At 43.3% G+C, this 12,982-nt stretch overlaps 1 protein-coding gene across 1 annotated transcript; it reads left to right on the top strand.

Moving 5' to 3' along the window:
• The first annotated feature begins 3,986 nt into the window (after positions 1-3,986).
• On the top strand, positions 3,987-11,799 carry SOX11 (SRY-box transcription factor 11). Its single transcript, XM_085217974.1, has one exon. The coding sequence runs from the start codon at positions 4,272-4,274 to the stop codon at positions 5,460-5,462; it is 1,191 nt and encodes a 396-aa protein (XP_085074100.1). The 5' UTR covers positions 3,987-4,271; the 3' UTR covers positions 5,463-11,799.
• Positions 11,800-12,982: the final 1,183 nt, after the last annotated feature.

The following is a 12,982-nucleotide window of genomic DNA, read 5'->3' on the forward strand; positions in this document are numbered from 1 at the left end:
TTTCCCAACCGTGTTTTAGCAGGTGATTGTCGAACAACAGCCTACTTTAGGATGCTAGACTCTAACACCCTGCGTCAATCCCAGTCCTATACAACTTATCCGGTGAGAATCTGGTAGCTAACTGCTGAATTTGTAGCTCCTGGATTGTTTCAGCTTGAAGACAAAACACACAATTTCCTTCCCGGGATATCTTTGTTGATTATGTTTTAAAAACAATGGTCGAAGTGGAAGGCCAGCTCCTGCACTCTGCACCAGCCTGCCAGGGAACCATCCTTATCACCGGTCTCTGCTGCAAGTGCTTTTGGCAAAATAAACATTTTGGCACACACAAAAAAATCAAGGCTAAATATGTCTGGATACCTTAATCAGTATTTAGGTGTTAATGTAAATTTAGTTTATTTCGATTTTGACCGGGCTGGTTTAGTAATCTCAGATGATCACTCAGTTTCAGTTAAGAGAGCACACTTCTCCTCTCTTTCTGAAACTCAGCTGTTACACCAGGCAGTTCCAGGTGACTACATCCCTTCATTTTCAAAGCAAAATCTTTATGGAAACCACAGTCCTGCACAATTTCAGTTCCAGGAGCATTGGGGTAGCAGCTGAAAGGGCAGGAAAGGATGCCATCTCAGGTGCAACACCTCCGCTCAGAATTTCTCATACAGTGAAAACTCTTGACATTGTAATTCTGTTTTCCTGCACCCTGAATCTACAGTTTGTGATTCCACCCACTTCCCTCACCTTGCAAAAAGTGATTCCGGTTTTTTCACACTTCCCCCAAAGTCATCTTGGGTTCCCCAGACAAAAATCCACAGCACATTTCAAAATAGGCATGAAACAAAAAGTGCTGCACCCTTAACGCTATTTGTCTTCAGACAGAGTACTGTAAAAATCTTGGCTTTTTCATTTACTCTCCTCATTTGGTTGTCAGAGCCTTGAACACTGTAAAGTTTGTCACCTGTCTCATAGAAACATTAATCCCTTCCCTTTTTCAAGCATCAGTTGGGGCAGAGGTAAGCACATAAGGCCACATTCAAAAGGCCTGTGCATCTGCACAATGTATTTTCTTCTGCCCATCTTCCAGCCTTCAGAGGCACCTTGTCAACTTCTACTCTGAGAGACCTCAGTGCTTTTATTGACGTGATACATTCACACTGTTCTACACTTAGGATAACACGTCTCCTCAAAATGGAGCACTAGTAAGTCCAGTGCGGACACAGATTTTCAAACCAGCGTCCATCCAAGGGGCAGGCAGTAAGCGTCACAGTGTGTTCTCTTGTATCTCTTTTCTCCCACCTTCTGGTGTATCCCAGCCTTCCATTGACCTAAAAAAAAAAAAAAAAAAAAAAAAAAAAAAAAAAAGGAAGATGATTATTCATTTGAATTTCAAAAGAATGAGTACTGGGGTGTTAACAGCTCCACCCCAACAGGGTAATACACATATACTCTTACTAAACTGTTTTTAGAGCAGGAAACTATTTCATTTTAATACTAGTATCTACTAATTTGTGTACATCTTTTAACTAGATTTCTGAAGTCAAGGTATCTTTTTCTTGAGGGTGGCTGTCATTTATCAGTCTGCTTTCAGCTACATTATCTTCCCAGTACTATCCTTCAAAATAAAACAAACAAAAAATCAGAAAATAACACTAACAAGCATGAGGAAACAGTAATGCTATTCATATTTAAAAGATTGCTTTGAGGAAAAACTGAAATGCTGCCAACACGCTTCAGAATATGAGATATACTAGAAAAAGAGAAAAATGGGATTTATGGAAGTTATATGAAGTCCATGGTATTGATATGCTTCCTTATAGGGACACAAATGAAGGAGAACAAACATCCCAGACAAAATGCTGTAATGACATTACGAAGGAGATGGGACTGCCCTGGATTCAATCCACACTGAAGCTTTATTAAAAGTGATCTCTCCTCATCTTAGTGTGTTAAATGTCGGATTGTGTCACCCTGGAGGAAGGAGTCCTTGCTATCTAAATGAATCTTATCATTATTGATAACACTATCACAAGTCTTATTAATATTGACTACATTGTTTCCATAGGAATTGGTTGATTTTTTTTTTTTTTCTAAAACAGTTCACAGCTCTTAGAAAGTGCTAGTTTGAAAAAAAAAAAAAAAAGCAGAATTTGATGAAAATATATTGTTTTTATTCTTTTCATGGGGAATTAAGGGAACATTCCACTTTCATCAGTTAAATTTTTACACAATTAAATGACGTAATGAAGTCTCACCTATAGGGTGGGAAACCAACAAGTTAAAATCTTCTGGTGTGTTTCATTTTGCAAGCCTACCCAAAGTCTCCTTTTATTTCTAATTGGATTTACAGTGCATGTAAATCCATGGAAATTCATTGATAATCTGAATACTGGCATTTACAGAAAAAGCACTACAAGGAAATGATTATCTAAGACTCTTGGTACCCCAGTAACATTTAAATAACAGCAGAGAGCTGTCCTCCCTGGAGGCAGGCAGCCAGCTACGTGTCTCCTGGGACCCTTGCCTACACCATCATTTGAGAAGCCTGTTCTTACTCTGAAACTCCTGTCACACCGATGGCCGTACAGTGTGCCCCATCTGAGCAAGTCCTCACCTGGATGGGTGGAAGGTGCCAAACTCGGCAGGAATGCCCTGCCGTGCACTGCCAGCAGCCCTCCCAGATGGACCACAGCTGTGCCATGAACCCAAGCACTCCCAAAGGTGCTGCACCCCTCTCTTCACATGGCATCCCTAAATAATAACATCTCACAACAGGCTGAGAGTCCTGCAACGTAATTTTTTCCATTTTACCTCCTACATCCCTAAAGATAAGCATTATTACAGGGCTACATTGTAACACTAGATGCAGTCACAAGAGGAGAGGTGGCAGCAGAGGAGAAATCTCTCCTGGATGTCCTCATGGTGAGGTAGAGCAGTATTTTTCACACCCATCTTTCGAAGGAACCTTCTTGAGTGATGCCCTTCCCCTTCCCTCAGCGGGGAAGTGACACGACACCGTGTATCTGCCTCTTAAGGCATAATAACCCCGATATGTCCACAAAGATAAAAGAAGGATCCCTTTTGTCCTTCCTGTAACCGCACCAGTCACACCACAGCCCGATGATATCACAGTCACATCATCCAAATACAGTCATTTCGTTGTGGTTTGAGGAAAACGCACCGCTATGCTAATTGAAGGCTGATTTAGCACGGGACTGCAGCCCCGTTAATAGCACTTCAGTGCGTGCTCTGAGCAGGGCCCGTCCCGTGCCCGCCAACACGCCTGCGCCCAGCCAGCGGCCCTCAACAGAACTTACTAAACTTCTGCCTTGCTGATAACCGCGAGCGGTAGCTTGGGAAACGCAACGGGACCCGCAGCACAGGATGCAAACTCGTTTCCACCACACGCAAAGCGAGATGCCACACTCGTTCCATCAAAACGCAAAGCGAGATGCGCACAGACGAGCACATCGCCCGCTCTGGATCTCACAGGTTCGGTGGTGGAACTGCAGAGAGGGGGCCGGGGGCGGGTCCGATCCCTGGGGGCCGCGTGTGGGGGGCGGGCGGCGGACCCCGGCCGGGCGGGCAGGAGGGAGGGCGGCAGCGGAGCGGTGCAACGGCTGCGGAGCTACAGCTCCCCCTGCCGCTACCGCCGCGCGGAGCTCCACGGCTTCCTAAGGGGAGCCGCCGCCACCGCCGCCGCCGCCGCCAACCCTTCCCCGCGGGACGGCAACCGGCAGCTGAAGGCCGAGAACAGCGGGCGCGGCCCCCCGGGGCTGGGGGAGCAGGAAGGGGCCGGGGAGAGAGCGACGAAGCCGGGAGCCGGGCCCCTTCCCCCACCGCCCCCCGCACAGGGGGGTGTGTCAGCGCGGCGAGAGAGGGGGATGGGGAGGAGGGGAGCTGATAAAGGCGGTGGGCTGGGCGACGGGCGGGGCCGCGCGCAACCATTGGCCGTTGCCGGGAGTGATGTCACCCATATGAAACGCTGATAACGCGTCGGGTGCGGAGCCGCGAGTTTTGCAGAAGGGGCAGCGCGCGCGCGGCGGGGCTAGGCGGGCCGGCGGCGAGGCCGGGGCAGAGCGCGGCGCCCAGCACAGCCCAGCCGCGCCCAGCCCCAGCCCGGCCGTGCCGAGCCGTGCTGAGCCGTGCTGCGCTGCGGGCGGCGGTCCACCGGCCGGCGGTACGGTACAGCGCAGCGCCCGGCTCGTAGGGCAAGGTGCGGCGGTGGGAGGGGGCGGCGGTCGGCGCGGAGCGGAGCGCCGCGGGGAAGCCCAGCGATGGTGCAGCAGGCGGAGAGCGCGGAGAGCGAGAGCAACCTGCCCCGGGAGGCGATGGACACCGAGGAGGGCGAGTTCATGGCTTGCAGCCCCGTGGCTCTGGACGAGAGCGATCCGGACTGGTGCAAAACGGCGTCGGGGCACATCAAGCGACCGATGAACGCTTTCATGGTGTGGTCTAAGATCGAGAGGAGAAAAATCATGGAGCAGTCGCCGGACATGCACAACGCGGAGATCTCCAAGCGCTTGGGCAAGCGGTGGAAAATGCTGAAGGACAGCGAGAAGATCCCCTTCATCCGGGAGGCGGAGAGGCTGCGGCTCAAGCACATGGCCGATTACCCCGACTACAAGTACCGGCCCAGGAAAAAGCCCAAAATGGACCCATCGGCCAAGCCCAACGCCGGCCAGAGCCCCGAGAAGAACGCTCCCGGCGGCGGCAGCAAGAGCGCCAAGAGCTCGGGCAAGAAGTGCAGCAAGCTGAAGGCCGCCGCCGCCTCGCCCCCCAAGCCCGGCGCCAAAGCCGCCCCGCACGGGGACTACGCGGGGGACGAGTACGTCTTCGGCGCGTTGAAAGTCAGCAGCAAGGCGGTCAAGTGCGTCTTCGTGGACGAGGAGGAGGAGGACGAGGAGGACGAGGACGAGCTGCAGCTGCGGATCAAGCAGGAGGCGGACGACGAGGAGGAGGACGAGGAGCCGGGCCCGCAGCAGTTACGGCGGTACAACGTGGCCAAAGTGCCGGCCAGCCCCACCTTGAGCTCCTCGGCGGAGTCCACCGAGGGGGCGAGCCTCTACGAGGAGGTGCGGGGCGCGGCGGGCGGCGGCAGACTCTACTACAGCTTCAAGAACATCACCAAGCAGGGCCCTCCGCCGCCGCAGCCGCCAGCCGGCCTCTCGCCCGCCTCGTCCCGCTCCATCTCCACCTCGTCGGCCGGCAGCGAGGAGGCGGACGACCTCCTGTTCGACCTCAGCCTCAACTTCTCGCAGCACGGCCACGCCGCCGCCGAGCTGGGGGCGGGGGCCGCCGCCGGCAACCTCTCCCTCTCGCTGGTGGACAAGGATCTGGACTCGTTCAGCGAGGGCAGCCTCGGTTCCCACTTCGAGTTCCCCGACTACTGCACCCCGGAGCTGAGCGAGATGATCGCGGGCGACTGGCTGGAGGCCAATTTCTCCGACCTGGTGTTCACGTACTGAACGGGCGGAGGCGGCGACGGGAGCGGCGGACGCCGGCGGTGGTGATGGTGTGGTGGTGATGATGATGATGCTTAAAAAAAAAAAAAAGTCTTCTTTAAAAAAAAAAAAAAAAAAAAGAAATCCTGATGTTAGTTCCGAGCCCGGGAGTTGTGATTTTTTTTTTTTAATTTTTAATTTTTTTGTGTGTTTTTTATTTTTAATTTTTTATTTTTTGTTACATTTGGTGATCACAACAACAACAGCAAAGGCAAATGGGACTGGGGGAAAAAAATGCCACAGAAGGCGCTGTTCGAAGCTTGGCGGTCTCTGATGGAAGGCTGGAAGATGGTCTGCGAAGAAGTCTTTTGGCAGCACAACTGTTACTCAAGGGGGTTTGTGGATTTTTTTTTTTTTCCCGTGAGAGATCTTAAAGAACTGTTCTGATTTTTTTTTAATTATTTTTTATTTTTTCCGAAAGGGACCATTGCAACTCTTTTTTTTGGAGGGAGAAAACTGATGTCTTCTATGCATCCGATTCTTAACAAAGCTGCAGGGAGCTTGAAAAAATGCAGACTGTACAAACGCTTACAAATAACTGAACTGACTTAAGATCAGAGTTTACTTTTCAGATCAAATTGTTTATGGTTTTACAAATGTGATTTCTACTTGCCAACTTTTTTTTTTGTAACTTGTTCCCTTATACCTCCTTGATTGAATACCAGACAGCCTAGACCTCAGTACAAAAAGGTATTGAAACATTTTTGATACATAACAGACCTCAGTCTTTTTTAAAAATTAATATATTTTCAGGCGTATTTTTGTACAGTGAAAAGGGAACATTCTTGCTGTGTTTTTTCAGTAAGACTTTTCAGGCACTTCTTCCCTTTTATTTTCTTTTTTTTCCTCTGTTTTTAGCATGCAAGTTTGTTGGTACGTTACGTCCTGGTTTTAAAAGGATTAAAATTAAAAAAAAAAAAATAATCCTTGCATCTAAAGGCCTTGTGGTTTAAAAAAAAAAAAAAAAAAAAAAAAAAAAAAAAAAAAGAAAAAAAAAAAGAAAAAAAGAAAAGAAACAAACACTTTTTTTTTTGTACAGCTATAGTTCAGATTTGTTCAATATTTGTAGGTAAAGATTTATTGAAAATGGTGATATAGACCTCAGAGCTGTTATCTTAGTTTAAAAGATTGTATATGTACTGTACTATAGTAGGACTTTATGTATCTCATACGCTGTGATATGTGGATGGGGCCCCAGATGGAAGGTATGAAACTGGATTCTCGATTTTAGCAAAAAAAGAAAAAAGAAAAAAAAGGCACATAGTTAAAAAAAAAAAAAAGTTTCTCATGTTGTGCAATATAATCTAAAGTACAGACCATCTGCATATTTTGTAGCAAATGATGACAAAAGCAGACTTGTGCACTGTCAACATCATAGCCTGTTTTTTTTTTTTTTTTTTAATGCTGAAAGTCTGTATCTTGACAATTTTAATAAATCAGCTGGAACTGATAGAAACTCGTATCGCTATTAGTGTCTGTAGAATAACGCTGGAGATGCCGTGATGTCACCCCTCGCCTCGGAGGAGCGGTAGCTGCAGGCTGTTGTGCATGACTCTAGCTAGGGGGAAGGAAAGAAGGACTCGGTGCCTTCAGCATTTTTTTCCCCCACCCCTTTCCCTCCGCGCTCCCCTCGGGCAGGGCCGGGATGTGCCGGTGCGGAGCGGCCGTGGGTTCGCCCCGCTCCGTGCCGGCTCCCCACCGCTGCCCAGGGAGCGGCCCGGCCCTCCCCGCATCCCATTGCCGGGGGCACGGCGGGGCCCGCTCCCCGCTCCAGGGCGGCTCCCCCTTTCTGTGTTTTTTTTTTTTTTCCCCTTCTCCCCGTTTTGCTGAGCCGTGCCGCGGGGGTGCTCCGTACCCACATCTGTCTTCGGGCAGCGCTCAGCCTGCGGAGCCCCTCCGGAGGGGCGTGGGAAGGAAAGGGGGTACGAGCTTCTGCTGTAGGTGAGCAGACTTCGGCAGTGTGCGCTTCTGGATATCTTTTTTTAATTATTATTATTATTCTTTTTTTTTCCTTAGGAGCCATCAGATATCAATTGCCCTTTCTGATGGCAGCAAACAGATTCACGAGGTGGAAGTTTGTTTCTTGAGTAGTTTACTTTTTATCTGATAGGCATTGCTATTTTTTTTTTTTTTCTCCACTTATTACTGATCCAGCTGTTTACAAGGACAATTCACTGTGCTGGTATTTTGGTGGCAACCACTGCTACAGGCTTTCAGACTTGCTGAAATGAAAATCCTGCATACACATTTGTAAGGCATAATAAAACATAACATTGAAACCTGCATGCATGTTATGTTTAATCAAGGACAACTCTTAGGCATTTAAGTGGTGAGATATCTTACTTTAGGTTAGTTAAATGAACTGGTAGTAAAATGATTAATATAATCTGATCTTTCTAATAATAATAATAAAACACTCATGATTCTAAATAAAAGTTGTTTGGCCTAAATCTTTGCTATCAGAAAGAAAAAAAAAAAAAAAAAAAAAGATATAGCATATCTGGGAACTCAAATTTATGTCTTGCATTGTGATAATTCTTTATGAGAAACTGTGTTTTAAAACAAACAAAATTACAATATTCAAGATATCCTTGGCAATGGATAGTCCTCAATAAAACAGAGTTTCTTGAATTTTCAGTTTTTGGTCTCAACTGATTAGTGTGTTCTCCATGTAATTAACTTAGAAATCAGATTGAAAACAAATGACATTTATCTCTTCTAAGGCAAAAGAGTGAAAGAAAATAGATGCGCTGAAGTGCTGTAACCTAGCCATTCACTACCCTGCTATTGAAGACCCCTTCTCGGGCTAGGGCGATGGAGTAAGTTGATCAGGTTCTAAGTCTTAATACTGAGCCAAAATTCTCTTAGTAATTCTTCAAGCTATCATGAGAACGTGGGGACTTTCTTTTCTGGCCCCTTTCTTCTGATATGCATCCTTGTTTGTTAAAGTAATAATAGGCAGTGTCATTAAGCATTTGTGCTTTACAGATGTTCAATGAGTTATGAATGATTATGATCAAATATGGGCTGGATTTGGTTTGCATTGTAATAAGGTCTGTGTCTCAGCCTGCAGGAGTTTTGACTTGCATATGTTTTTGGAAGATGCTTTTTTAAAACTACCATTTAAGATATTAGTCAATGATAACTAATGTAAAGGGTCCAAGTGTAGAGCAGTCAGGCATATTTTAAAAGAGCAACGGGTCTACTTTAGTCAAAAAGTGTAACACCCACACAGAAGTATATCTTTTCTTTCTTCTGGTTGGGAATGATACAATTCTATATCACAGGAATATTTTGAGTGAAGGTGTATAATGCAGGGAGATACTTTTTATCTGGACAGTGTGACTTTCATTTACTGCGGAGTTTACTGTTGCCTATTGCTCAAGAACAATTTGGTGGTGGTGTTTTTAAGCCACCACGCTGTTAGGGCTGAATTGTGATGCTGTTGGATGCCTAAGCTCCTGCTGATTTCAATGAGAGTAAGATACAATCTTCTAATCAGGAAAAATAGCATCTGCTATTACTCTCATATTTTTGCTTTTGTCATTTCTAATAATATTCCTATCTCCAGCTCCTCTTTCACTTTTAGTGCACGTAGAAATCTTTGTTGACCTGCTAGAGCAGTCCTGTCATGGGCTTAATATCTCCCGTGGCATTTTTTTTTCCACATTTTTTTGCATTTGTCTCCATACAATGCTATTCTGAGTGTAATAAGACTTAGTGGTAAGAGGGAGAGAAATGAGGTATGGTTTTGGTTTTTAAGTGTGGAAAGACAGTTTGCTTTGTAACAGTAAGGATGTCAACTCAATGTACAACTTAATCAAATATGGTGATTCTTTTTAATTTCACGATGAGCATTTGTTACCATTTTCCCTCTTTAGTTTGTTTTATTCCCTCTCTTTCTCTTTTACAAGAAATACACCTGTGAAATACCTTCAATTCTTTAGGTACAGTCTTTTACAAATGTGGTAGGAAGACTCATCCCAAGCATCCTTTAGGTGCTATATACTCTCTAGGCATTCACTGTCATTTAGATTAAACTTCTCCAAGTCTATTGAATGTGATTTGCATGCTTGCAGTCTGATCCTTCACTCATGCCTGTTTTAGGAAAGTGCAACTCTGGTGTTACAGTGAGGTACAACTGATGTGGGGTCAAAGTCAGGGCCTTATATGCTTTAAGTGTTTTGATATTCAACACAGCTCATTAAGTTACTTTATACATCTTCACAGTTGCTGCCTAGTAAGGCCTTAAATCTGCACTGTTTTTTTTTTGTTTGGTTGGTTGGTTGGTTGTTTTTTTTGTTTGTTTGTTTTTTGTTTTTGAAAAAATTCTCATTGAGCTTAATGGGAGTTTTTGCCTCAAGGGCTGCTGGCAGGATAGGTGTCTTAGTCTTCATAGCCTTCATTCGTATGCATGGCCAGAGCAAAAAAAAAAAAAAAACAAAAAAGCAAAAAAAAAAAAAGCAAAAAAAGCAAAAAACCACAAAAAATAAAACAACAACAACAACAACAACAAAAAACAAAACAAAAACATAAAACCAACGAAGACTTAATTCAATGAGTTGCCTTACATTCCCCCTCCTGTACGGTTGTATTCCTTTGGTTTGGTTCCTTCTCCCTCACCCACATCGAAGGCTGTGATTGTTTTTGTTTTTCTTAATTTTTTTGCACACTACCTATACCAATTAACTGCCTAATTAGTTTTATCTTCTCTACATGGATGCAGTGAATTTGTAAGAGAATTTCACAAGCAAGTAGTTTTTTAGTGAGTTTAAAGTAAATAGAGTTTTAAAGACCTATTTTTATATTCAATATAAAGCACAAATGTGCAGAAAGTGTAGAATGACTTACAAAAAGGGAAACAAAAGTTCGTAATATTTCATGTATAAAAGTAATACCTTCTTTGGGTTGAGATTCTCTTAGAAAACCCAATACTTATGCCAGTGCAAAGATAGGAATATTTTAAAAACTCTTAGAAAATTGTGATTGACAGCAATTTCAAAGGAATGACTTCTGTAGATATGAGGAAACCCCTAAAGCAATATGGATAAGAAGGGGTGAATGGTTTTCAATGATGAACAACAACCTGGAAGTGTGAGAATGGAGGTTTCAATCCTTATTAATTAATCAATTTTCTTCTTTTGTGGTTAGTTGCAACGTCTGGATTTTCTGTGAAGTGCAGTCTTGTAGGATGAAAAAGCCGAATTTCTAAGACCTGCAAATACTCAGAAGCAGGTTTAATTTAGCATGATGTGTTATTAATTAGGGGGTTTGGGTTTTGGTAACTCCCACTTCCAAGAAAATCGAGATCCTGATTTACCACTTGAAGAAATTTGATCAACTATTAACGATTAATCCAGGAACTCCCATTGTCACAATTTGTTTTTGTTTCCATTGTCCTGCTTATCTCCAAAACCAACTTGCCTCAACTCCTGGCTAAACCAGGGAGAAGAGTTATATGCCATTGTTAGTTCATTTACAATTTGTATCTGGTTTTGCTCTTGTACATATGTTGGCGTTTTGGAGTCTTTACATAAATGCTGTGATAATTTTTTTCTTCTCTTTATTTTTCGGTGGGCTGTTTTAAAATGGAGGCCTGTTTTCCAGTGTGGGACTTTTGATGGTTACAACATTTCAATGATGTTGCATGATGGCCACAGGTGGGGGAAATTGAATGTTTTAGAGCAGTTTTTCAAGCATGACACTTTTAAAATATGTAATTTCAAAGACTTTTCAAGGCCACGTGAAATTAGTTTTCATAGCCACTCCAGGTCTTGGGGGGAAAGCTGAAAAGTACTTTTGTTTAGAAGTCTGAGTGATGGTGGGGGGGAAACCTTTTCTTGAGGTTTTTGCATGCCAGTGCACAGCCTATTGCTGTGAGAGAAGGAAGATGGGAAGGCTGCTTGAGGCGATGCACTGGAGGACAAAGTGTTTTCTAGCACTAGAAAGAAAATGCATGGCAAAGTTTTGTCTTCTAGTAGACTATATAGCATGCAGAGTTTAGTATGTGTCAAAACAGTGTATGACATTGCTGTATCAAAGTTGTAAAATTAAGCATTATTTATTGAAAACTATGTATTTTTTTTGTAAAAACCTGATCACCTAGAGGATTAATATCAGTGACTTGTGCTAGTGCTACAAACTTAACCAGCTTCTTTACTACAGTACTTGATATGCAGTGTTAATGCTCAGGGTTGAAACCAGTCCACTCCAATGTCTTTTTTTGCAAGAGTTTTTAGATAAAGGAACAACATAATGCAATTGTTCAAAAGACTCTAATAAAATTGTGTGATCAATCTTTCTACGTGTTTTTATGTGGATTTTTTTTTTTTTTTCTTTTTTTTCCAGTGTTGCATTTGGTAAATGCAGTTCAGCTATTTTAGCAAATCCATTCTTCATTCTGTGGGCACCCAAAGCTGCAAGTCAGTGGGAATGCTGTGTCTTTCAGAAAAAGAAAAACCAAAACACAACACAAAACCCTCAACAGATAGTTATGGTCAAGGCATAGAGGGTAAGTGCTGTTCTGGGCACATCTGAGAGACACCAAAACAGAAAATGAGTCAGTTAACTTTTTTTCTTGGTTCATATTCTGGATAAAACAATATTTAATGCCAAGCATTTCAAATATAGCTTTAAATTTGATCATGACAGAATGAAATAAAATGGATTACATGCCAGCAAACCCCATTTCTCTCTGTATCTTTTTCTATAAGCAATTTACCATCTAAATGTATTTTGGCATAGAAAAAAGAATCATTCTGTATTAAGATTCTAGTTATGAAAATGCTTTTATGAGAACCCTGTAATCAATTCTTGGAACTATAAAAAAGGTGTTTTTAATGTGCTTATGTGGTGAAAGTTTGTTGTATATTAAATATGATTTTATAGAAACAATGGAGTTATATTGTTACGAATTAAAAATCTGCAATTAACACATCTTTTGTTGAAACAAACCTTGTAGAGCTCCTGTCTGTAGACATATTCCCACGCTCCCCCTAAAAGTATACAAGGCTCTCTCCTGCTTGTATTTAATTTCTGTACTTCCTCAACTTATATAGGGGTGACAGTATTGACTAGTAATAGCTTCGTTCCCATCAGGGTGGTTGTTGGTTCATATATACCCCCAGTATCTCAGAAATAATAGAAAAAATATTATCAGCTTCAGCTGTAGTTCCTATAAACCTTTGCATTTGAGAAACATCAATTTACCAAATAAAAGGTTCCAGATCTTGTATGAATCTTGAACATAGCTCTTCCCACTGTCCCTGTTGTTATCACAGCAGCTGAATATATTTCTTTCTCAAAACAAAACAAAACAAACATCTATTTACTGTATGACAAGAAATTATTTCTGTTTAACATAACAAACTTACTGAGAACGCTGAAACAACCTTTATAATTTCAAAATTCTGGTCTAGTAGTATTTTTTTGTGAATGGAGGTGCATAACTGACGTGACATATAAGTTTGATTTGGATGCTTCAT

The sequence above is a fragment of the Meleagris gallopavo genome, chromosome 2 (genome assembly GCF_905368555.1).
Source record: "Meleagris gallopavo chromosome 2, MGAL_WU_HG_1.1, whole genome shotgun sequence".
Lineage (NCBI taxonomy): Eukaryota > Metazoa > Chordata > Aves > Galliformes > Phasianidae > Meleagris > Meleagris gallopavo.